At 45.4% G+C, this 24,741-nt stretch overlaps 1 protein-coding gene across 1 annotated transcript in view; it reads right to left on the bottom strand.

Moving 5' to 3' along the window:
* ADAMTS17 (ADAM metallopeptidase with thrombospondin type 1 motif 17) overlaps positions 1–24,386 on the bottom strand; it is a 271,748-nt gene extending 247,362 nt beyond the window's left edge. Inside the window, exons 1-3 of the mRNA XM_044230904.1 lie at positions 24,280–24,386; positions 7,182–7,265; positions 6,258–6,415 (exon numbers count right to left, since the gene is read on the bottom strand). Of these exons, the coding sequence (XP_044086839.1) occupies positions 6,258–6,415; positions 7,182–7,265; positions 24,280–24,339 (302 nt within the window). The 5' untranslated portion in view covers positions 24,340–24,386. The remainder of the gene's footprint in view (positions 1–6,257; positions 6,416–7,181; positions 7,266–24,279) is intronic.
* Between the last annotated feature and the right edge of the window lie 355 nt (positions 24,387–24,741).

Raw genomic sequence — 24,741 nt, 5'->3', positions numbered from 1 at the left:
TGTGTATATATACAACACAGTGTCACTCAGCCATCAAAAAGAATGAAATCTTGTTATTTGCAGTGATGTGGATGGAGCTAGAGAGGATAATGCTAAGTAAAGTAAGCCAGTCAGGGAAAGATAGATACTACAGGATCCCACTTATTCATGGAATTTAAGAAACAAACAAAAAAAATGAGCAAAGGGAAAAAGAGAGACAAACCAAGAAACAGACTCTTGACTAGAGAGAACTGATGGTTATCAAAGGGGAGGTAGGTGGGGGATGGGTGAAACAGGTTGACGGGGATGAAGGAGGGCACTTGTGATGAGCACCGGGTGATGTATGGAAGTGATGAATCGCTATAGTGACACTTGAGACTAATATGACACTGTATGAGAACAAACTGGAATTAAACACTCAAAACAAAAGATGACCTTCTAAAAGGCTAATTAGCAGGCAGTAGAAGGTGGCAAGGAACCAGCGGTGGCATAGAGAAAAACCAAACAAATGAAATTAGGACATAAATATGCTCACTGCTCTGCTATCTATCTGACCCCAACTCAACACTGTTGATGGGACACCCCTCCCGTTTGAAGGTATTGAATGTCAAGTGCACACAAGGACCAAGGTGGTCCAACACCTTGTCCAGGGTTTCCCAGAGTGAGCATAACTAAAAGCCTGGGCAAAAGGAGAAAGCGCACGTAACCATCAGTCCCACGGTGAAGAACTAAAGAGAACTGAGTAGAAGAGGCCGCCATCTTGGAGAGAGCGCCATCTTGGAGAATGCCAGCCCTGCTTGCTGACAGGAGCAGTGCGTGTTCCCTCATCCGTTGGCTTCCCTAAAAGGAAGTGGGTGGTCTCAAATGATAGACCCTGCAACACCACCCATTGCTTCTCCTGAGGGAGTGGGAGGAAGTGCTGTCTACTCACAGAGGGGAAAGCCAAGCTCAATCACAAGCCTGGCTTGAAAGGGTCAGCCAAGATTCGAATCTTCTTTCTCCTTCCTGTTCAAGGTCCTTTCTCAGAAAAGAAAACACAAGCCCGCTGCCCACAGGGGCAGCTTCATCTCCACGTGATCCTGCACCTACTGCAAACTCATGCCTAACCCACATGCCAGGGCTGAAGGGTTCAAGTGGGGTTCCATCAGAGCTCTCCTGTCCTAGTCCTCTTACTTTCACTGCTTGCTCCTCAAGAGAGGGCAGGCCATGTGGACCTCCGCAAGCTGGAACGTTGCATGTGTGCATCAGCTGTGTGCACTTAAGCTTCCCATTCCCTGACCTGGTTTACTGTTCTTCTATTGCCATCTTGAAAGGCTTTTTAAGATCCCTCATTTTCATTCTGCACCAGGCCCCACGATTTTAGGTAGCTAATCTTGTGCATAACCTATTGCCTGGCATACTGTTGCGGCTTAATAAGTAACGGCTCCTTTATGACCAACTGACATACATTTCCAGAACACTTTCAACTTGCTGTGCAAGCTTACAGGTGGCCTCATCTCCGCAATGTTGGGGAACCTCAGAAAATGCAAGGCAATGGTTCAGATACTCCCTGAGCGCTCACCATGAGCTAGGCCCACAGGAGACCCCCTCAGTCATAGCCTGGGGAGCAGGATGGAGTGACACGAAGGGGAGGGTGGAGGGACAGCTGCAGGTGGACCCGTGGCAGAGCTCCGAGCTGGCCCTGTGCGTTTGCTCCCGGTGCCTCACACGGGCACAGACCTCAGTTGGGGGTGAAGAGGGGGACGATTCCCTCTCTTGTGGCTTCCTAAGGGAGATGCAGGGCCAAAGGTAAAGCAGGGTCAGGTGCTAAAGCCCCGCTTGGACCCCAGTCCTCTGTGTGGGCCCTCTGTGGTCCCCAGCCTCCGTCCACTCAGAGGGGTTTTCCAGCCCCAGACACGGCTGGGGCTGCTGGAAAGCCCGCTTCCGTGGCTTCTGGCTCGGCAGCTTCCGCCGCACGTGATGTCATGCTCACATCTCTGCGGCTGGCCGTCTGCAGGGCTGGTGGGCGTCTGGGACAATGCACTCTTGGGACAGCCCATAAGGAGCCAGAGGAGGTTGGTAAGAAAGCCTTGCATTGACCAGCCTCAGTCCTAGGACTGGGGAACACCGGCCCGTAAACCCCATTGGGTCCCTGCAGCCCGTGATTAGACTCTCAGCTCGGATTACTCCGGGAGGAAAGAGCTGCCTCCCGGGGACAGCAGCTGTCTTGCAACCAATTTCCACGTGAAAACATCAGCCCGTTATTATCCCAACCTAGTGAACTGTAGCTCTCAGCCTCTAATTATTAAACAGTGCCTCTTGGCCAACTCGGCTCCCAGCCCCGACTCCCCACTGCCTCCCCTGTCCTTCTGGGAGGTCTTCAATTTCACAGCTGGGAGGACCCAGAGAGCAAGCTGGGCACCGGCCGATCCGGCCCAGCGGCTCCACAGAAGCAGGTGAGAGGAAGGACGAGCGCTCAGGTAGTTGGTAAGAGTTCCGTGCGAAACCAAGGAGGAAAACCCCAGCTAACAGAGATGCAGGAAGGCTTTGCAATTGGCTCTGCCTGCAGCAGAAGGAACCCTGCTCTTCAGGGTTCACCAGACATGCCCCCTCCCTAGAACCTGCCCCCATGCACTCGGGACCACCCCCTAAGGGCTTAATTAGAAAAATTCTCAAACTGTCTTAAAGTGATTAAAATACACAGAACACAGAATTTGCTATCTTAAACCTTTAGGAATTCAACCCTTTTAGGCATACGGCTCCATGAGGTTCAATGCATTTATAATGTTGGGCACCAATCTCCAGAAGTCTTTTCATCTTACAAAACTGAAGCTACATCCATCCAACTTCCTATTCCTTCCTCCTTCCAGCGTTCCACCCTGTCTCTAGGAATTTAACTGCTCTAAGGGTGTCAAAGAAGTGGAATCATACCCTCTGTGGCTTTTTGTGTATCTCACTCAGCATCACGTGCTCCAGGGTCATCCATGCTGTGGCTTGTGACGAGATGCCCTTCCTTTGTAAGGCTGAATTGTATGTCATATGCATAGCCCATATGTTATTTACCCATTCACCAACAAAGGACACATGGTTGCTTCCACATTTCAGTTATTATGAGTCATGCTGCTGCGAACACAGGAACACACATATCTCTTTGAAGCCCTCCTTTCAGGGCCGCTTGGGTAGCTCAGTGGTTTAAAGCGTTTGCCTTCGGCTCGGGTCATGATCTCAGGGTCCTGGGATCGAGCCCCACATCAGGCTCTGTGCTCAGCAGGGAGCCTGCTTCCTCCTCTCTCTCTTCCTGCCTCTCTGCCTACTTGTGATCTCTGTCTGTCAAATAAATAAATAAATAAAATAAAATAAAAAAGAAGAAACCCTCCTTTCAATACTTTTGGGTCTATACTCAGAAGTAGGATTGCTGGACCAAAGGGTAATTCTGCACTTAGTATTTCGAGGATGCATTTACTATTTCCCACCAACAGTGCTCAAGGGTTCCCGTTTCTCTACATCCTGACAATGGTTGTTATTTTCTGTCTTGTTTTCGGTAAGAGCCAAAACCTAATGTAACCTAATGGGTGTGAGATGTTAAAAAAAAAAAAATAAATCTGATTTTTTATGCAAAATATTTCCACTACAATAAATAACTTTGTTGGAGGCGGGAAGCAGAGAAGAGAGCCAGAAAACCTAACTGGCAGCCTTGTCAGGCCAAGGGTAAATTCATGTCTACCAACGATGGTGTTTTGCAAAAAGGCTAAGCCGGAGGCTTTGTCAACACTGATTTCAGTAACACTTACTTACTGCCTCTGAAAAAAAAGGGGCTACTCGTTCCCAAAGGGAGACCACTTGCCAGTGCATCCTTGACCCAGACAAGGAATGAAACTGCAAGAAAGAGATGACGTCGGGAAAGATCTCACGAACACCAGAATTTGTATGTTTTATCTAGTTTTGGGACAAACCACTTTCAAAGTAGTGACCTTGGAAGTTCAGTGGTACGTTCCAAAGATGATGTTATTAGAGCTCTTCTCTAGGAGTTTACTTAATGAGCATTTGGAAAATCAGTTGCGTGAATTTAACAGCTGTACGCAGATATGGTTCCCAAGGACCCTACCCTGCTCCCCAAATCAAATCCACTCTCAAAGGGTGCTATGTATCACCCCAACACTGCAATTCTTAGGGTGCTTTACAGAAAACCCCACTATTTCGAAGTGCTTGGAGCCATGGGAACCTCTGGCCAGTACGCACGAGGCCAGGGGGCGGGGGTGACCACTGGGGGAGGTGGTGCCTGGATGTTCCCAGCACTCCCTGGGGTGAGCAAACCCAGATCCAAAGCAAGAACCAGTTCCTGCTCATCGTTTGTCCTTGGTGCCTGGTAGAGCACCAGTCGGATGGCAAGCCATCAGAATTACTGAATAGATGCCTTCTCACATGTCCTATTATACATTTAATCAGAGCCTGTAATGGCAGCAAATGCTCTCCTAAGGGACCAGCATGCTACAGAGCACATTTTTAACCCTTTGGGGTTGGCAATTACTGCATCATCCACCCACAGCAGGGACAAGGTATGTGCTTGGGGTCTGGTGGCAGCAATACGCGTCCTAGGGATTTTTAAGAGGAGGAGGTTAGGCAGTTGCCTTGCCTGGTGCCTGGAGATAAGGTGTCAGAAATTTCCCAGACAGCTTTGGGATGTCACTGGGGCTTATAGGAAGTAGCTCAAAAGATACACCAGGGAGCTTTTCTGGCTCCTCTTCAAGGGGCAGGCTGTCTCGGGCTACCAGAATGATAAAGTTCTCCTTGCCACAACTTAACCTCTGAACTCAGAAGAAAGGAAAGAAAAAAAAAAAAAGACAACCTATAATTTGAGAAGTAGTTTCCCTAAATTAATTTTAAAAATTCCCTTAAATTCAAAACAGACAGATTCATAGCAAGTCTAATAACATTTTCACATTTTGATCCAACAGATTAAAATTATCAAGAAACACTTCCTGCCTATTTCATAAAGGGGGAGTTTTGGTGTGAACACAACACATTCTACTTATATCATGGAAGTCAGGCAACCCAAGCAAATCAGTTTTTCTCGGAGAGGTTTGAGACGTGAGAAGAAAATGAAAGAGCCACATCGATATCTGTTGTGGGTTAAAGTGTGTCCCCAAAAACAGATATGTTCAAGTGTTAACCCCCTAGTACCTGTACTTGTGAATGCGATCTTATTTGGAAAGAGGGTCGGTGGGTATAAGCAAATCAAGATGGAATCCCACTGGGCTACAGCTGGGCCCTAATCCAAGGACCGATATCCTTATGAGAAGAGGGAAATTGGGACAGAGGGAGGAGGCTAAACGACCACATGACAGTGCAGGAGAGGTCAGAGCCATGCGCCTACAAGACAAGGGATGCCAAAGATTGCAGGCCACCACTGGAAGTTAGGAGGAAGGATGCAAGGATCCTCTCCTGGACCCTGCAGAGAGAGCACGGCCCTGCCCACCCCTTGACCCTGGGCTTCTGGCCTCCCAAACAGTGTAAGAATACATTTCTGTTGTTTTAAGTCCCCCAAGCTGTGCTCATTTGTTACTGCATCCCTCTGGCAAACTAAGAGGACGTGGCCGCTACCTGCATGGGAAGACTGTCTTTGGTTTCTGCTGTCCGCTGCCGGGCCCCTGGTGTCCCTCTCAGACCGGAAAAGTCCAGCTCTATAGTTAGAAAGATGCTCAGCTCCTTACTTGCAACAGGATATCCATGGGAATTCCCCAGGCCTCTCTGCCAACTGCTGTTGCCCCAGGAGTGCCCCGGGGTTAGGACCATGCACAGCACACAGGTACCTACATGTACTCCCTCCTACAGGAAACTCGGGGTATCCACTCCCCCTTCGCAACTGATAGCACCCGCAAGTCAGTTGAGAGGCAACCTCAAACACAGGTTAGCTCTTTCCTGGTGAGCATTATCTCTGGTGCTTAGGAGAGGTAGAAGATGCATTTTCTTGGAAGCTTTAAGACTTTTGGGTAACCAGGATTTTGGTACTTTTCTTTTAATAGTAACAACAGCAACAATTATGGCTAACACTGACTGCGTCCTTACTTTGGGCCAGGCACCATGAGAAGCACTTCTTGTGCTCACAGGATCCTTGTAACTCAGGGTTAGATACTATAATTTACCTCCATTTTACTGATGAGGAATTCAAGGCTCGGTGACCTGGCCCACGGTCTGATTTCCAAGCCTGGCTTCCGAGCAAACCGCCCTCTTTTCCACTCCAAAGAGGGACATGCCTTTCCCCAGTTGGGTGCACTGCTACAGACCAAATTCAGCCTCACCTGGTAACAAAAACAGCCGCGTCTACGGGGGGCGTATCATCCTTCCCTCCTGGAACCTGATTATTGCCAAGGTACCGGGCTCCTCCGTATTCCTCGTTCTGCCAGTGACAGAAGCTCTCCAGGGACCGCTCACCATGGTGCCCAATGGACAATTTGGCCTGAAAGAAATAGAGGTGGGTGGGGGGCAGTTAAAAAAGCAAACACCCAGGGAAGCCAGAGTTTACATTCAGAGTATAGTGTGGAGACAACTGCTTGCTGGGACATCATCCCATGAAGTGCTTCTCCCAAATGTAATCGTAACGCTGGTAGGAAGGTGTACAGACCAAAGAGACGCCAGGGCCTTCTTTGCAAGTTCATATGAAGACTATGTTATTAAAGAACATATATTTTTTTTCTTTTCTTCTTTTTTTTTTTTTATGGCAAACTGAACTACTTACCCAACCAAGCATCATCAGTCTCTTGTTTTCAAGTTCATTGCCCAACTCCGCAATTGACATTATCATGTGGGAATGCACTTGACTCAAAGACCAGAAAATAATGCTACAGAGAATCCAAATTTGGCCCGAGGCTGGGATATAGCTCCAGAAGGTAGTGATTGGTTTCCAAAGACCTCACCATCTAGAGTTGCACATGTGAGATGCGCCGGGAGTGTTGGAGGGATGCACACAGGCCCAGTGCTCAGGGTTCCCTAGAAATTCCAAGCACATCACGTGCACACCAAGCTTCTAGTAACAGTACCTGCCCTCCTCCCACTGGACATCCCCAGTCCCCAGGCCAGGGCACACTGTTGCCATCTGCAAAGCCTGGCAGGGCAGATAAGACTGACAACCACCTGCACTCCTCCTTAGCACTCCACAGCAACTAGGAAACTTGCAGACCAGTTACGCCGTCTGTGTGTTCTGACGGGCGTCCGTGGGGACTTACAGGCCGTTGTCGTAGCAGGACGAGCTTGGTAACCTGAATGTTCACCTTACTTCCAAGGCTCTGGTGTTGAAACATATTGTACACCTGTCAAGAGAAAAAAAAAAAGAATTAATGATGTGAAAAATTAATTTAAAAATTAATAAAAAGTTTGTAAAAATACAGTGGTATCCTGGATGGAATCCAGGAACAGACAAAAGATGTTAGGTAAAAACTAAGGACATGCACATTAACTATTGACTCTAGTCAATAATAATGAATCAGAATGCCAAAAAATAATCCAATGGGCAGAGGACCTGAACAGACATTTTTTTTAAAAGAAGACCTACAGATGGCCATCGGACACATGAAAAGATACTCAGTCACTAGGGAAATACCTACCCAAACCACAAGGAGCTATGACCTTACACCTATCGAACGACTAGCATGAAAAAGTCAAGAAATAACGAGGGTTGGCAAGGATGTAGAGGAAAAGGAACCCTCGTGCACTGTTGGTGGGAATGTAAACTGGCATAGCTACTGTGGAAAACAGTATGGAGGTTCCTCCCAAAATTAAAAATAGGACTACCCTATGATCCTGTAATTCCAGTAAAGGGTATTTACCTAGAGGAAATGAAAACACTAATTTGAAAAGACGTATGCACCCCCACGTTTAAAGCAGGATTATTTACAACAGCCAAGTGTCCATCAACAGACGAATGGATAAAGAGGTAGGATACATCTGTACAATGGAGTATTACTCAGCATAAAAAAGAATGAGATCTTGGGACGCCTGGGTGGCTCAGGTGGTTAAGCTACTGCCTTCGGCTCGGGTCGTGACCCCAGGGTCCTGGGATCAAGTCCCACACTGGGCTCCCCACTCAGTGGGGAGCCTGCTCTCTCTGCCTCTGCCTTCCTCTCTGCCGGCTTGTGCGCTCTCTCTCGCTCTTTCTCTGACAAATAAATAAATAAATAAAATCTTAAAAAAAAAAAAAAGAAGGGGGCGCCTGGGTGGCTCAGTGGGTTAAGCCGCTGCCTTCGGCTCAGGTTGTGATCGATCTCAGGGTCCTGGGATCGAGTCCCGCATCGGGCTCTCTGCTCAGCAGGGAACCTGCTTCCTCCTCTCTCTCTCTGCCTGCCTCTCTGCCTACTTGTGACCTCTCTCTGTCAAATGAATAAATAAAATCTTTAAAAAAAAAAAAAAAAAAAAGAAGAATGAGACCTTGCCATTTTTGACAATATGTATGGACCTGGAGAGTATTATACTAAGTGAAGTAAGTCAGAGAAAGACAAATACCACACGATTTCACTTATATGTGGAACAACAACAACAAAAAAACACGAAAAGAACAAACAAAAATGGGCTCTTAAATACAGAAAACTTATGGTTAACAAACTCAGTGGAGGTGAGTGGGGGCACGGGGGAAATAAAAAAAGGGATTAACCTTGAAGAGATATAAACTTTCAAGTTATAAAATAAGAAGTCACATCGGGGCACCTGGGTGGCTTAGTTGTTAAGGGTCCACCTTCAGCTCAGGTCATGATCCCAGGGTCCTGGGACAGAGCCCCGCATCGGTCTCCCTGATCAGCAGGAAGCCTGCCTCCCCCTCTCCTACTCCCCCAGCTTGTGTTCCCTCTCTCGCTGTCTCTCTCTGTCAAAGAAATAAAAGCTTAAACAAATAAATGATAAAGAAGTCACAGAAATGTAAAGTATAGCATAGGAAATACAGTCAGTAAGATTGTAGTAACATTGTTTGGGGACAGACGGTGACTGCACTTATCATGGTGGGCACTGAATAATGTACAGATTTACTGACTCTATATATTGTACACTTGAAATATAACACTGTATGTTGATTATGCTTCCATAAAAATAATAAAAATGATACATCATTACTGGTCCATTAGTTTATACCATACTATAGTAAGATGATAATAAGAGGAGATTTGTGTATGGGAACTCTCTGTACTATTTGCTCAATTTTTCCATAAAACACAAATGAATAAAATAATTTTTTATAAATAAGATAAAAATTACGCTCATTAAAAACGAATATTAATTTAAAAATTATAAAATATTAAAATATTTAAAAACTTGCATTTTTCCAGTACAGAAAAATCTGAAGAAAGAATAATTATATGAAATTTAATTTTCAGTGTTCATAAAGAATAATAACAAAAAATGTATATATGGGAAATATGACCCAGATTTATTTAAAAGGCCTTCTGGGGACGCCTGGGTGGCTCAGTTGGTTGAGCATCTGACTCTTGATTTCAGCTCCAGTCATGATCTTGGGGGGTCACGGGATTGGGCCCCATATTGGGCTCTACACTCAGTGGGGAGTCTACCTGAGGATTCTCCCTGTCTCTCCACCCCTCCCCCACCATGCTCACTGTCTAAAATAAATAAATACTTAAAAAAAAATCTTCTGATATCTAAAATCCCCCATAAATATGAATTCCCAAAAGAAAGATGCACATGATAGGAAACTCTGGAATCACACCCATATGTGTGCACAAACACACAAAGCTAAGCTGGAAATCAGTTGTTTAAAAAAAAAAAAGGCATAGAACAGTAGATTCCAAAAGAAAGAATGGGTATTAGATAATCCTGGTAGAAAACTTAAAACTCCCATTATGGGCTTTTATGGGGGACGCTGAAGGGGACCTTTAAGAAGGGGAAGTGGGAGGTCAATGCCTTTGGCCATCCGTCATGTGCCAGACTGTGTCATCTCTAACCCTCATCAAAACCTGTCAAATTCAGTATCTCCACCACCTTCAGCTAATCAAGAGAAAGACACCTGCTCAAGACCCACAGCCAGTCAACAATGACCCCAACTCATATCCAGGCTTGTTGGGACAATAAGGCCATATTCTTCCTTTATTCCCCAGAGTCTTCATTCTAACCACAGTGTGTCATGGAGACAGGATTATAGTAACAAGAGAGGATTTGTCCCTCTCAGTTTTGTGCCTCTTGCTTTTAGAACTTCATTATAAGGACCTCAATATATTAAAAAAAAAAATCAAAGGAAAGCATTTCAAGGGGAAGAGAAAGAGGAAATCTCAAACAAGGCAGAGGAATCAAAGTTGACATGGATGAGAAAAGCCCATTGAATGTGAGACTCCCTGGTCCCTCTCCTGTAAATATGGACAAAGCAGGATGTGGAGGACATAATGGGATAATGGGATAAATATATATTATCCCACATATATTATATATATATATCTCATATATATATATTATCCTATATATATTATCTCATAAAATACACACATATTTTTATATATATATACAAAACATATAAGTATATATTATATAGATATAATGGGATAAATCATATAGGTGGTAGAAGAAGACATGGAAAGAACAGGGATGGGAGTCTTTTGAACACCTGGGCAAAGACTTCTGCTTTAGTGTGTGCTGGTTTTTCCTTTGTTTTTTTTTTTCTAGTTTGAGAGATGACTGATATACAACATTGTATTATTTTTAGGTGTACATGATTTGACAGACACACACACACACACACACAGAGCAAATGACTGTCCCAAGTAGTTCGGCAAATACCCATCACCTCGCATAGTCACAGTCTGTTTTCTTGTGGTAAGAACTTTTAAGATCTATTCTCTCAGGAACTTGCAAACATGTGATTCAGTATTATTAACCACAGTCACCTTGCTGTACATTATATCCCCAAGACTTATAATAGCTGGAAGCGTGCACCTTTTGACCCCCTTCGCCCATTGCCCACCCCCATCTCTGGCAACCAGCAAACTCTTCTCTGTACCTAGGAGTTCAGCCTTTTTAGATTCCACATATAAGTGAGAGCACATAGTATTTCTTTTCCTCTGAGTTATTTCACTTGGTGTTGAAACGTCTACTTTTTTTCCCCCTTCTGATAGACACCATCTAGAAGGGAGAATTTTCCAGCAGGGGCATTAGAACTTTCTGCTGTGTTCTTCGGTACATCAGCAGCAACATAAAGCAACAACCAGAATGGACAGTGGAGGCACAGTTAATTCAGGCCACGTGAAGCTGGACACACTGTGTGATACACACTCATCAGAAGCTACGCACACACTATGGTTGAGCATCTGTGAGAAAGGAATTAGCTGTGTCATTGCTTGGATCTTACTCTTTGAGAACTATTATTAAAGCAAAAGAAAATCTTTGTGTAACTTAGTATTCTTTCCCCCAAGGAAAAACAGAACACATTTAGTTGTTCTGTTCTTACTCCTTCCCCCAAATTTATTCCCTAAGAACAAAAATAGCAGTCATTGTTTCTTTTTCTTTTCTTTTTATTTCTTTCTTTTTTCCTTTTTTTTTTTTTTTTTTTTTACACTGGACCATCCGTAGGCCAATTCTGAAGTCATGTCTTAATTACCTATCCCCAAACCTGGGTGAAGAGGAGGAAAACACATAACTTTTTCCTTGTTTTGATATTTTGAGAACCACCCAATGGCTGCGACTCAAATTCTTCCAGAAATATTCAGCAGTAGGATTGGGCCCAAACTGGAAAACCTCAATTCAAAACAGGAAAAATAGGAAGAATGAAAACCTGCAGTTCTGAGGGAGAAAATTCAAATCACACAGGATTTCAAGGTGCTATCTTATCATTTCCTAGAACATCAACACCAGCCACAGACGTTAGAGGACATATTATTTAAGGAAGGTTTAAAGGAATAACATAGCAAAGCCATCTTCAATGGAATTGGGACATGTAACAGAAAAGCTGCATGAAGACTAAATTTCAGGAAAGAGAATCTATAGGGACAACCTCCCTTGGCAGAACCTTCCATTTTCTTCCTCGCTGACCTGATGACAGCCCGGTGCCTTCTATACGACCCTACCCCAAAGGCCCAGTCGCTTCCCTTATAGCCAATGCTCAAAAAGGAGGGTTGCTGGAAGGAAGACAAAGTTTCCTGCTTCAAAAGGTAAGAGGAAGGGCTGGGAAATGGGACAGTTTAATGGGTACGGAGTTTCAGCTTTGCAAGACAAAGTTCTAAAGATGGGTTACACAACATTGTGAACACACTTCCTACTGAACTGTGTGCCTACAAATGGCTAAGATGGTAAATTGAATGTGCACATCACCACAGTTAGAGTTTACCGAATTAATTTTTTGAAAGATACTTCATGCTTTAGCGACATTCTCTACCAAGCCCGAAGGCAGGTACTGCCCCTTGATGTGCACCAGGGTGTGCATGTCCTGAAAAGCCTACCTGGGAGCCTGACTATGGCCAGAGCACCTCGTCACCTGCTGTGAGCTGTCCCATGTTCCCACAGAGCTCGGCAGGGCACAGGGCAGATGCACAGGATCTCCCGGGGGGGCCCAGGGCCAAGCCAGGCAAGCCAGACACAAATCTGACGACAGCCACAAACACAAAGCAGCAGGCCCCAAAGACATGTAACGAAATCTCCTCGTCTTTTTTTCCCATGGAAATTCACGCTCAGAGGCAGTCCCGGAGGCGGCGGCCATATGATGTTGAGGGAGACACCTGGTTGGACAAGGAACAGCACGGCCAATCGTCTGGAAATTCTGTCTCCGGCGTCCAGCTCTGGCTGCGACCTGGCAAGTGCTCAGAGCCCGGGCTGCATGTGTCACGTTTCCTTGGCAGCCGGGGGTGCCGAGCCGGGGGGGGGGACCCACTGCCAGCAGCACAATGCAGCTCTCCTGGCTGGGTGACTTGGGGACATGGGCAGGGAGGGGCAGACAGGGTGACGGGGACACGTGGGGAAGAGCTATGCCAAGTGTCCACACAGGGTTCCCCAAGAGCACCACCTACCTGTGCCACTAAGGGCCTCCCCACATCACAGGTGGTGCCCATTCAGACCCCCGTACAGGAAAGGACTCTCTCCAGCACAGTGCCACCCAGAGGGGTGGTCCCTGAAGCAGCAGCAGCAACATCGCCCCGGCATTTGCTGGAAATCCATTCTGGAACCAAAGAGCCCTGGGGGTGGGCCTGGCCACCTGCATTTTACAATCCTTCCCCCACCCCCCCGCTGGCAGCTTCCCCGGGATGGCTGCTGGCTGTGGGAACCAGCGTGTGCTCAAACACCATGACAGTTTCTCTGGGCACAACGGAGAGGCTTGTTGTCTGTTTCACATGGTAATTAAGTAAAATTGATGTCATCTTTCCTCCAAACAGAACTTGCCTGGAACATCTCACGTTTTCATTTCACTCCACGGTCCTTAAGGAAGCTAAAAACAAGCAAAGCTCCAGCAAGTGGCCCCGTTTTCCAATCTGGCTGCCCAAACCCCAGGTTTTTAGTGTCAAAGCCACCTGTTTCTGTCTGCAATTGGTTCTTCAAAATATTCCCGCTCCTGTGTGACTACCACCCCCCACCCCCAACCACAGGAAAACCCAGAGATATACCTAGAAAGGCACGACAGCACATTGGGAGCAGGGACAAAGCCAAGTCCAGGGGACCATGCTGTGCCCTGCTGCCGGCAAAGACCCAGGCTGGCAGTGGCTTCTCCCCCCGTGGGTACCAGTGCCGGTGAGTGGTTTGCTGGGGACCCAGAGCCTGGGACAGGACTCCAGTTCCATGCAGAAGAGTCAGGCAGCGGGGTTTTGTTAAAACAGAAATCAGTGCACGCCACTCCGGTGCTTCGACCCCTGCAGAAGCTTCCGGTCATACATGGAGTTAATGCCCACCTGCTCGCCCTGGCGTACCAGACCGTGAGGTCAGCTGGTTGGCACAGCCCTCACCCACCTGAGACTGCCTCTTTCTGGGCCCCCCAGATGCCAGACAGAGCGTGGCTGGCTGGCTCCTTAGTGCCTGCCCCCTTCTCACTGGAACATCACTTCTCACAGAGGTGACCTGACCACCTCACTCGCCCATGTGCTGTCACCTGGATCTCCGTAGTTTGTAAAATCCACACGTTTTACTGATCTGTGTGTTGCGCACTGTCTTTTGGTCCCACTGCATGTGCTCCATGGGAATGGGACCTGTTACAGTCCGGATTCTATCCCCAGACCCTAGAAGGGTCCTTACTGCACATGAGGTACCCAGTAAATAAAGCTGAATAGAATTAGGGAGTGAGCCTCCTTTTAGCTTATTTTTAATTACAGTAAATACATACAACATAAAATTTAGCATCTTAGCCACTTTTAAGTATACAGTTCAATAGTGTTAAATGCATTTACATGATTGTATGACGATCACTACCATTCATTCACGGAACTCATTCATCTTGCAAAACTGAAACTCTGCACCCATTAAATGCTACTATTTCCTCTCCCCAAGCCCCTGGCAGCCCCCATTCTACTTTCTGTCTCTATGTCTCATCTAAGTGGAATCATACAATGTTTGTCCTTTTGTGAGCGGCTTATTTCGCTTAGCAGAATATCCTCAAGGTTCATCCACATTGTAGCCTGGGTCTGAATTCCATCTTTTCTAAGGCTGACGAACATTCCATGGTACAGATAAACTACACTCTGTTTATCCATTGACCCATCCATGGACACTCAGGTTGCTTTCTTCTCTTGGCTGTTACGAACAATTCCACTATGAACACAAGTGTACAAATATCTGTTTATGACCCTAACTTCCCCTTTTTGGGGTATATACTCAGAAGCAGAACTGCTGGATGACATGATAACTCTAAGTTTACTTTTTTTTGAAGACCACCAGCCTGTTTTCATAGAGGCTGCACCATTTTACAGTCCTACCAACACATCACGAGGGTTTCATTTCTCCACATCCATTCAACTTGCTATTACATGTACTTTTAAATAATAGCACCCTAATCAAAAATGGTAGAAAGGCAGTGGGAGACACAGGCTTCCAGTTACGGGAATGAACAAGCCCCAGGGATGAAGGTGCAGCATAGGGAAAACAGTCATTCGTATTGTAATAGCGTTGTATGGTAACATATCATGACTCATGGAGCTGTCAAATCATTATGTAGTACACTTGAAACTAATATAATACTGTGTGTCGACTCTAAAATAAATAAATTAACTTTAAATAAATGAATAAGTAAATAAAATCCTAATGGTAACGAAGTGGTATCTCATTGTGCTGTCAACTTGCATTTTCCTAATCATGGTGGACACTGAACAACTTTTCTAGTATTTAATGGCCACTTCCAGATCTTCTTTGGAGAAATGCCTATACAAGTCCTTTTGCCAATTTTTAAATCAGTTTTTTTTTAATTGTTGTTGTGTTTTAGGAGTTCCCTATATTCTGGATATTATCAAATATGTATTTGTAAGTGTTTTTCTCTCATTCTATGAGCTGCCTTTTGACTCCAAGGATAATGTCCTTTGATGCAGAAAACTCTTCAAGTTTGATGAAGTCTGATTTGCCTATTTCTTCCTTCATCGCCTGTGCCTTTGGTGTCATAGTCAAGAAGTTACTGCCAAATCCAATGTCATGAAGTTTTTCCCCTGTGTTTTCTTCTAGGGGTTTTATAGTTTTAGCTCTGATGTGTTCAAGTCTTTAAGCCATTTCAAGTTAATTGTTGTATGTTGCATTTGGTAAAGTTCCAACATCATTCTTCTTCATGTGACTATCCAATTTTCTCAGCACTATTTGTTGAAAAGATGAACACTTCCCCCATCGAATGGTCTTGGCACCCTTGCTGAAAATCATTTGACCCTATAACTCAGGGTTTATTTCTAGGCTCTCTCTCTCTCTCTCTCTTCTTTTTTTTAGTATATGTGCTGCCAAAGCGAGCACTCTAGGCTCTCTCTATATTTGTTTTTATGCCAGCGCAACAGTGTTTTGATTACTTGAGCTTTTTGTAGAAAATTTTGAAATCAGGAAGAGTGGAGTCTTCTAACTTGATTCTTTCTCAAGATTATTTTGGGTATTCAAGGTCCCTTGAGATTGCATGAGTATTTTAGGGTGAATTTCTCCATTTCTGAAAAGATAATTATTGTTGGGCCTTTACTGCACTGTACCTGCAGATTGCTCTGGGTAGTACTGACATCTTAATAAGAAGTCTTCCAACCCATGAACATGGATGCTTAAATTTCTTTCACTAATGTTTGGTAGTTTTTAGTGTATAAGTCTTTCATCTCTTTTATTAAGTTAATTACTAAGTATTTGCTTTTGATGCTACTGTCTGGTTTTTTGAAAGAATCAATAAGATCGATAAGCCACTGGCTACACTAATTCAAAAGAAAAGAGAGAAAGCCCAAATTCATAAAATTATGAATGAAAAGGGAGAGATCACAACTAACACCAAGGAAGTAGAAACAATCATCAGAAGTCATTACGAACAGTTATATGCCAATAATATTGCTTAGCAACCTAGATGAAATGGATGCATTCCTGGAAAAACATAAACTACCAAAATTGAACCAGGAAGAAATCGACAACCTGAATAGACTGATATCTAATAACGAGATTGAATCAGTGATCAAAAACCTCCCAAAAAACAAGAGCCCAGGACCTGACGGATTCCCTGGGGAATTCTACCAAACCTTCAAAGAAGAAATAACACCTATTCTCCTGAAGCTGTTTCAAAAAATTGAAGCAGAAGGAAAACTTCCAGACTCTTTCTATGATGCTACTGTAAATGAAATGGTTTTCTTAATTGCCTTTTTCGATTGTTCATTGTTAGGTACAGAAGTTCAGCTGATCTGTGTGTAGTGGTTTTGTATCCTGCTACTCTGCTGAATTATACTGTAAGTTCTAAAATTTGAGAGGAGGAAGTTTTAGGATTTTCTACATATAGGATCATGTCATCTGTAAATAGAGAAAATTGTATTTCTTCCTTTCCTATTTGAATGCCTTTTCTTTCTTTTTCTTGTGCAACTGCTTTGGCTAGGACGACCAATATTATGTTGAATAGAAGTGGTGAAAACAAGCATCCTTGCTTTGTTCTTCATCTTAGAGGAAAACCTTACAGACTTTTACCCTTGAGTACGAGGTCCACTATGGATTTTGTGTAGATGACTTATATAATGTTGAGGTAGTTACCTTCTGGTCCTAGTTTGTTGGGTGTTTGTTTTAATGGGAAGGTGGTGAATCTTACAAATTCTTCTTCTAAACCAATTGAAATGATCATGTGTTTCCTCCCTTTGTTGTGTTAATGTGGTGTATTACATTGACTGACTGTTGTATGTTGAACCATCCCTGCATTCTGGGCATATCTCCCTCTTTGCCATGGTGTATAATTCTTTGAATATATTGTTGGATTTGGTTTGCTAGTGTTATGTCAAGGATTTTTACATGGATAGTCACAAAGTAACTGTTCTTTTTATTCATAAAGAACTATAGTTTTCTTTTCTTATAGTGTTTTCATCAGATTTTATAAGTCAGATTTCTAAATCTACTGATTCATTCTCTTCACTAATTCTAAGTCTTTCAATTTTCTATTTCTTCATGATAAAGTCATAAGTTTTGTGATTCTAGGAATCTAACCAGGTCACCAAGGTTATCCAGTCTGTTGGTGGACAATAGTTTCTAGTACTCTCTTATAATGCCTTTTACTTCCATAGAATTGGTAGTCATGTGCCCACTTTTGGTTTTAACTTTAGTAATTTGAGTCTTCTTATTTGTCTCCCTAGCCACAGGTTTGTTGATTTTGTTAATTCTTTTGAAGAATCTGTTCTTGGCTTTGTTGAGTTTCTCTATTGATTTTCTATTTTTTAATTTATCTCTGTTCTCATCTTTTACTATTTTCTCCTCCTGCTAGCTTTGAATTTAATTTGTTCTTCTCCTCCTAGTTCCCTAAGTTTTAGAGTAAGGTTGTTGACCTGAAATCTTTCTTTTTTTTTTTTTCTAATGTAAGCATTTATAACTATACATTTCCCACTGAGTACTACTTTTGTGGTGTTCCATAAGCTTTGATGTGTTTTTGTTATTATGCATCTGTGTGCATTTTCTCTTTTCGCCTGTTACTTTTCCCTTGACACATGCATTTAGAGCATGATGTTTAATTTCCCTATATTTGTCAATTTTCTATTTTTCCTTCCATTATTCACTTCTTACTTAACCCCACTGTGGTCAGGAGAAGATACTTTGTACGATGTTGAGACTTAATCTGTACCCTAAGATACAGTATATCCTGGAGAACGTCCCATGCGTGCTTGTAAGGACTATTCTGCCATTGTTTTTGAGGGTTCTGTATATCTGATAGATTGAGTTGGTTTATTATGTTTGTCCAAGTCCTCTATTTCCTTACTTATTTTCTGTCTAGTTGTCCTATCCACTACTGACAGTGGAGGGGGATAAGTCTCTATTATTACACAACTGTGTATTTCTCCCTTCAATTCTACCAACTTCTACTTCACACAGTTTGATGGTCTGTTATTAGATGTAAAAAGACTTGACAATTGTTGTACTTTCTTGCTGTATTAAAACTTTTTTTAGAGATTTTATTTATTTATTTGACACAGAGAGAGATTATAAGTAGGCAGAAAGGCAGGCAGAGAGAGAAGGGGAAGCAGGCTCCCTGCCGAGCAGAGAGCCTGATGCTGGGCTCGATCCCAGGACCCCGAGATCACGACCCAAGCCTAAGGCAGAGGCTCAACCCACTGAGCCACCCAGATGTCCCTAAAACTTTTTAAATATATGGCATCCTTGTTTCTTTTTTTGATTAAAAGTCTATTTTGTGTGATATTACTATAGCCACTTCTGCTTTCTTTTTTTTTCTTCAATTTATTTATTTTCAGAAAAACAGTATTCATTATTTTTTCACCACACCCAGTGCTCCATGCAATCCGTGCCCTCTATAATACCCACCACCTGGTACCCCAACCTCCCACCACCCCGCCACTTCAAACCCCTCAGATTGTTTTTCAGAGTCCATAGTCTCTCATGATTCACCTCCCCTTCCAATTTACCCCAATTCCCTTCTCCTCTCTAACACCCCTTGTCCTCCATGCTATTTGTTAATGCTCCACAAATAAGTGAAACCATATGATAATTGACTCTCTCTGCTTGACTTATTTCACTCAGCATAATCTCTTCCCGTCCCGTCCATGTTGCTACAAAAGTTGGGTATTCATCCTTTCTGATGGAGGCATAATACTCCATAGTGTATATGGACCACATCTTTCTTATCCATTCATCCGTTGAAGGGCATCTTGGTTCTTTCCATAGTGTGGCGACCGTGGCCATTGCTGCTATAAACATTGGGGTACAGATGGCCCTTCTTTTCACGACATCTGTATCTTTGGGGTAAATACCCAGGAGTGCAATGGCAGGGTCATAGGGAAGCTCTATTTTTAATTTCTTGAGGAATCTCCACACTGTTCTCCAAAGAGGCTGCACCAACTTGCATTCCCACCAACAGTGTAAGAGGGTTCCCCTTTCTCCACATCCTCTCCAACACATGTTGTTTCCTGTTTTGTTAATTTTGGCCATTCTAACTGGTGTAAGGTGATATCTCAATGTGGTTTTAATTTGAATCTCCCTGAGGGCTAACGATGCTCTTGGATCGGAAGAATAAACATTGTTAAAATGTCTATACTGCCTAGAGCAATCTATACTTTTGATGCCATTCCGATCAAAATTCCACCGGCATTCTTCAAAGAGCTGGAGCAAATAATCCTAAAATTTGTATGGAATCAGAAGAGACCCCGAATCACTAAGGAAATGTTGAAAAACAAAAATAAAGCTGGCGGCATCACGTTACCTGATTTCAAGCTTTATTACAAAGCTGTGATCACCAAGACAGCATGGTACTGGCATAAAAACAGACGCATAGACCAGTGGAACAGAGTAGAGAGCCCAGATATGGACCCTCAACTCTATGGTCAATTAATCTTCGACAAAACAGGAAAAAATATACAGTGGAAAAAAGACAGTCTCTTCAATAAATGGTGCTGGGAAAACTGGACAGCTATATGTAGAAGAATGAAACTCGACCATTCTCTTACACCGTACACAAAGATAAACTCAAAATGGATAAAAGACCTCAACGTGAGACAGGAATCCATCAGAATCCTAGAGGAGAACATAGGCAGTAATCTCTTCGATATCAGCAACTTCTTTCAAGATACGTCTCCAAAGGCAAAGGAAACAAAAGCGAAAATAAACTTCTGGGACTTCATCAAAACCAAAAGCTTCTGCACAGCAAAGGAAACAGTCAAAAAAACAAAGAGGCAATCCACGGAATGGGAGAAGATATTTGCAAATGACAGTACAGACAAAAGGTTGATATCCAGGATCTATAATGAACTCCTCAAACTCAACACACACGAAACAGGCAAACATATCAAAAAATGGGCAGAAGATATGAACAGACACTTCTCCAATCAAGACATACAAATGGTTATCAGACACATGAAAAAATGTTCATCATCACTAGCCACTTCTGCTTTCTTATGGTTACTATTTGCACGGGGTATCTTTTTCCATCCCTTTGTTTTCAACTTATTTGTATCTTTGGATTTAAAGTGAGTCTCCTCTAGATGGCATATAATTGGATATGTATTTTAATCCATCCTGATTTTTTAAAAATTTACTTATTTATTTGATGGGGGGTGGGGTAGGGAAAGAATAAGCGGGGGAGCAGTAGGCAAAGGGAAAGGGAGAAGCAGGCTCCCTGCTCAGCAGGTAGCCTGACATGGGGCCGATCCCAGGACTCTCAGATCATGACCTGAGATGAAGGAAGATGCTTAACTGACTGAGCCACCCAAGTGCCCCCATCCTACTGATCTTTTGATTGGAGAATTCAATCCATTCACATTTAAGAAAATTGCTGATTAGGAGGGACTTACTTCTGTATTTTACTTGTTTTCAATAAGCTTTATAGCCATCTTTTGTTCCTCATTTGCTACATACTGATTTTTTTGTGTTCAGTTGAGTTTTTTATACTGAAACTTAATTCCTTTCTCCTTTTTTTTTCTTTTACTATTTTTTTTTTAGAGAGAGAGAGACTGGAGGGAGGTGCAGAAAGACAGGGAGAAAGAGAATGTCTGGCAGGCTCCTCAATGCCCACCTCAGAGCCCAATGCAGGACTCAGTCTCACAACTCTGGAGATCATGACCTGAGCCAAAATCAAGAACTGGACACTTAGCCGACTAAGGCACCCAGGTGCCCCTCCTTTCTCATTTCCTTTTGTGTATATTCTGTAGCTGTTTTCTTTGTGGTTACTATGGGGACTACGCTTAATATTCTAAAATTATAATCCTCTAATTTGAATTTATAGCAGCTTAAATTCAGTAGCATAAAAAAAATCTCCACAGCAAGACGGCTCTTAAAAAGCAAATAAATACGGCATTATAACTTGAGATAAGGACCAAGTGCAAAAGCAGACTGCTAAAAAAACAGGCTGGCCTTCTCAGAGGGGTCAGCAAGGAGAGCGCCTCTGACGGGACCCTGACCCACAGCCCTCCAAGACAGAGAAGCTTGATAAGGAGCAGGGAGAAGAGCATTCCTGACAAAGAAAGACCACGAGTCACAGAAGAGCCTGAAGACCCGAGAAAGAGGCCCGCGTGGCAGGAGTTCAGTGCTGACATGGAGGGGGGACTCGAGTCCAGGAGAAGCAGGTGGGCCCAGTTCCACAGCCAGACAGGGCCGTGCAAAACAGGGAGGGCCGTGCAAAACAGACCCATGCAAAAATTCCCCGTTAAGTGCATGGGAAGCCACAGAAGGGCTTAGGGCTGCTTAGTAACCAAGTCCTAATTCTGTCGGATGAAGCTCTTGCTGGCCATTCTGTGGCAAGGAATCAAGAGGGGAGAACGTGACTGTGAAGAGCCCGGGAAAGCAGCTCCAGCAGTCACCAGGGTCTGAAATAATGATGGGCAGTCCAGGGCGGAGACGGAGACAAACAACGGGCCCCAGACCTGCCCATGACTTGAACAGGTGAGACAGGAGTCCCTCAGCCCTGGCTCTGAGTGCCTGCCCTGCCCTGTACTCGCTCACTAGCTGCATACCCTGATGACGGCACTCCCGGCCACCTTCCATTTCCTTCTCTGTAAGATGCGAGTATAATGAGATCCACCAGGTCTGAGGAGGGAAGAAGGAGAAATAACCCAGCTACTCCTCGCAGACGTCCACTCCTTTCCTTCCTCTCAGACACGTGCCGCTGGTTGGTGCTGATCTAATTCACACACAGACACACATACACACACACACATAGGAGAGGCTATGAAAATTGTAAGCAAACACGTGATACCCAATTTGTCCAGCTTTGAAAGTGTTACCAAAGCCCTACGAGTGCCCAGGCTTGCCTTGGGGATAGGAGTCTGTCTAGATTTGGCCTCAAGGGTCCGAGCAGCAAGCGTAGGTGGGCAGGTCTCTACCCAGAGAGGCCCACGTGAGAAAGTCAGGAGGGTGTAGGAGCCTGGATGTCGGCCCCCAATGACACTCCTTTCGCAGCTTGCAGAGAATATGTTGCAAGGAAGGTAGCAACTGCGCCCGCAGATTTCTTTCTAAATCCACCGAGGCTAGAGAAACAGAGCCAGTTCAGTCGTGCGGGCCCACAGTCAATCCCCTGATGGGAGAGAGCCAGGCTGGCTGGCTTCACCTCCCTGCTCACTGCACCTGGACACCTAATGACAGGGCTCCTGAGCCCGGCCGCAATCCCTTCCCATCCTCCTGGCTTAAAGAAGATCTCACTTCCTAACAGAAATCCCTTGGCTACAACAGCCACAGGAAGAACAGAATTCTCGGGATTTTCAAAACTTGGGTTTGAGGGCCTGGAGGATGGGAATGGTGGAAGGTGGCCTTGTTCGAAAGAAGGTACCACGTCCGCACACAGCTTGTCTTTAAACTTGCTGAATGGCGTCCCCACCACGAGAGCAACAGAAACCAGCTCCCGGTGCTGAGAGTCTGTGTAAGTGCGGTCAGCAGATTCAGCTCCTGTTTGCTTTCCGGCCTCATTGGACTGGCCAAGAAACCCAGAGGTGACCGGAGGTGACCGGAGGGGTCCGTATTAGCGCACACACGCTGGAGGCCCTTCGCCACAGTGGCCCCGCTCTCACTGGGTAGGCCTCATCAGGGAACATCTAAATCCCCATTTAATGGGGTTGGCCCCAGACTTAACCTCGGCAACAGGATCTGGAGCCTCCAACCTCTTTGTCCAAGCAGCGGAAAGGGCGTGGAGAGCGCTGAGAGAAAGCCAAGGCTGTGTTACAGCCACAGGCAGCTTGAGGGCACCATCGCCACGGACCCCCCTCCGCCCACTGGTGGTACTATAGCTGCCCCCGTCCTGACCACAGAATTATGGAAACAAATATCAAAGTGGAATTCTGCCTCATCACTACTTGAGCTGCCGTAATGAGTGGTTCCTCCTGGCACTGGAGCTCTGGACAATTAAAAAAAAAAAAGAAATGAAATGAGCTACAGATGAAAGAGGCTGGTGTGGAGCCAACCCCAGCAGCTCCCCTCCCGGGTGTCCTCTGGGCAGCCCAGCAACACGCCATTCACCAGCCACCAGGAGGACTCGGGGTTGTGCAGAGGAAGAACACGTACTTCTCAGAGACCAGGGCCAACGCTTCTTCCTCCCCACGTGGCGGCCTCCTCCACCCTCACGGCTGCCCCTAAGCTCAGCCCCTCTCCCCACCCCATGTTCTCCATTTCCAATGCCCCTTCTTGCCTTTTCCCATTCCAGCCCCCGCTGAGCACAGCTGCGGGGGTGGTTCCTGCCTCCCTCACCCCTTCCAGCAGCCCCACTCCTCAGGACGCCCTCCCCACCTGCCCCTGTCCAGTGTCCACCCGCACCCCTCAGACTCCCCCACTCCCTCCTGCAGCCGGGTCACACCGCCTGCCTTCCCACACCATCAATGTGACGGTTTCCTGCTATTCCCATTCATCAAATCAGAGGTAGACGCGGGCTTCATGGCTCCTTCCCTGTACCCACAACCAGACAACCTCGCCCTGTTCCAACTTTCCTCCAGAACTCACAGCCCACGGCAAGAGCTGATCACACTCAAGTGTGATCCTGATTCCTTCTACTAGACAACTGACTCCTTAGAAGAGGGAGTGACTCTTTCAATTGCGACTCCCCCCTGGGAGGGGTCCAGCACTGAGGAGAGGTCTTGGCAAACCACTGGTAAGAACGGCAGGCGGGGGTCAACCATGGCACAGACCCTAGCCCTGAAGGTACGTCGGAGGGCAGGCCCTCCCCAAGGGGACGGTGCTGTGTCTCCATCCCCCAGCCTGGGGAAAAGTCAAGGACACAGCCCTCATCCCGGACAGCAATGGGAGACTCACCATGTTCATGACGGTGAGAATGAACCTCTGGGCGGCCTCTGCCCCGTGGTACTGCACCATGTCGGCGTCGGCCACCACCAGGGTCTCCACCGTGTGCTCGCTGGTCAGCTGGATGGCGTTCCTCCGCTCCCGCCAGTCCCAGGATGGCCTGTCCCTCCTTGGCTTCTTCTTTTCTAGAAAAGGACAGAGACATCCATGCAGTCCTTGGCATTTTGATTTTCAAAACTGGACAGTGAAGCGGCCTTCTGCTGAGCCTCCCACAGAGAACGGTCGGTCTCCAGTGGCTAGGAGCTGGACCTCTACCATCACAGGGCAGTGCGGCGGGGGTGGGGGTGGGGGACACACCTGAGCTCACGTCCCCAAAGGGGGAGCTGAGGGGCAGAAGGGGGCTCACACCTGTCTACATCGCAGCCAAGGAGGCCCACGGGACTGAGTATCAGGGAAGAGGGAACCTGTCCCATG

The sequence above is a fragment of the Neovison vison genome, chromosome 13 (genome assembly GCF_020171115.1).
Source record: "Neovison vison isolate M4711 chromosome 13, ASM_NN_V1, whole genome shotgun sequence".
In the NCBI taxonomy this organism is placed as follows: Eukaryota; Metazoa; Chordata; class Mammalia; order Carnivora; family Mustelidae; genus Neogale; species Neogale vison.
Note: the sequence above shows the minus strand (reverse complement) of the source record. Positions and strands in the feature narration are given on the sequence as shown.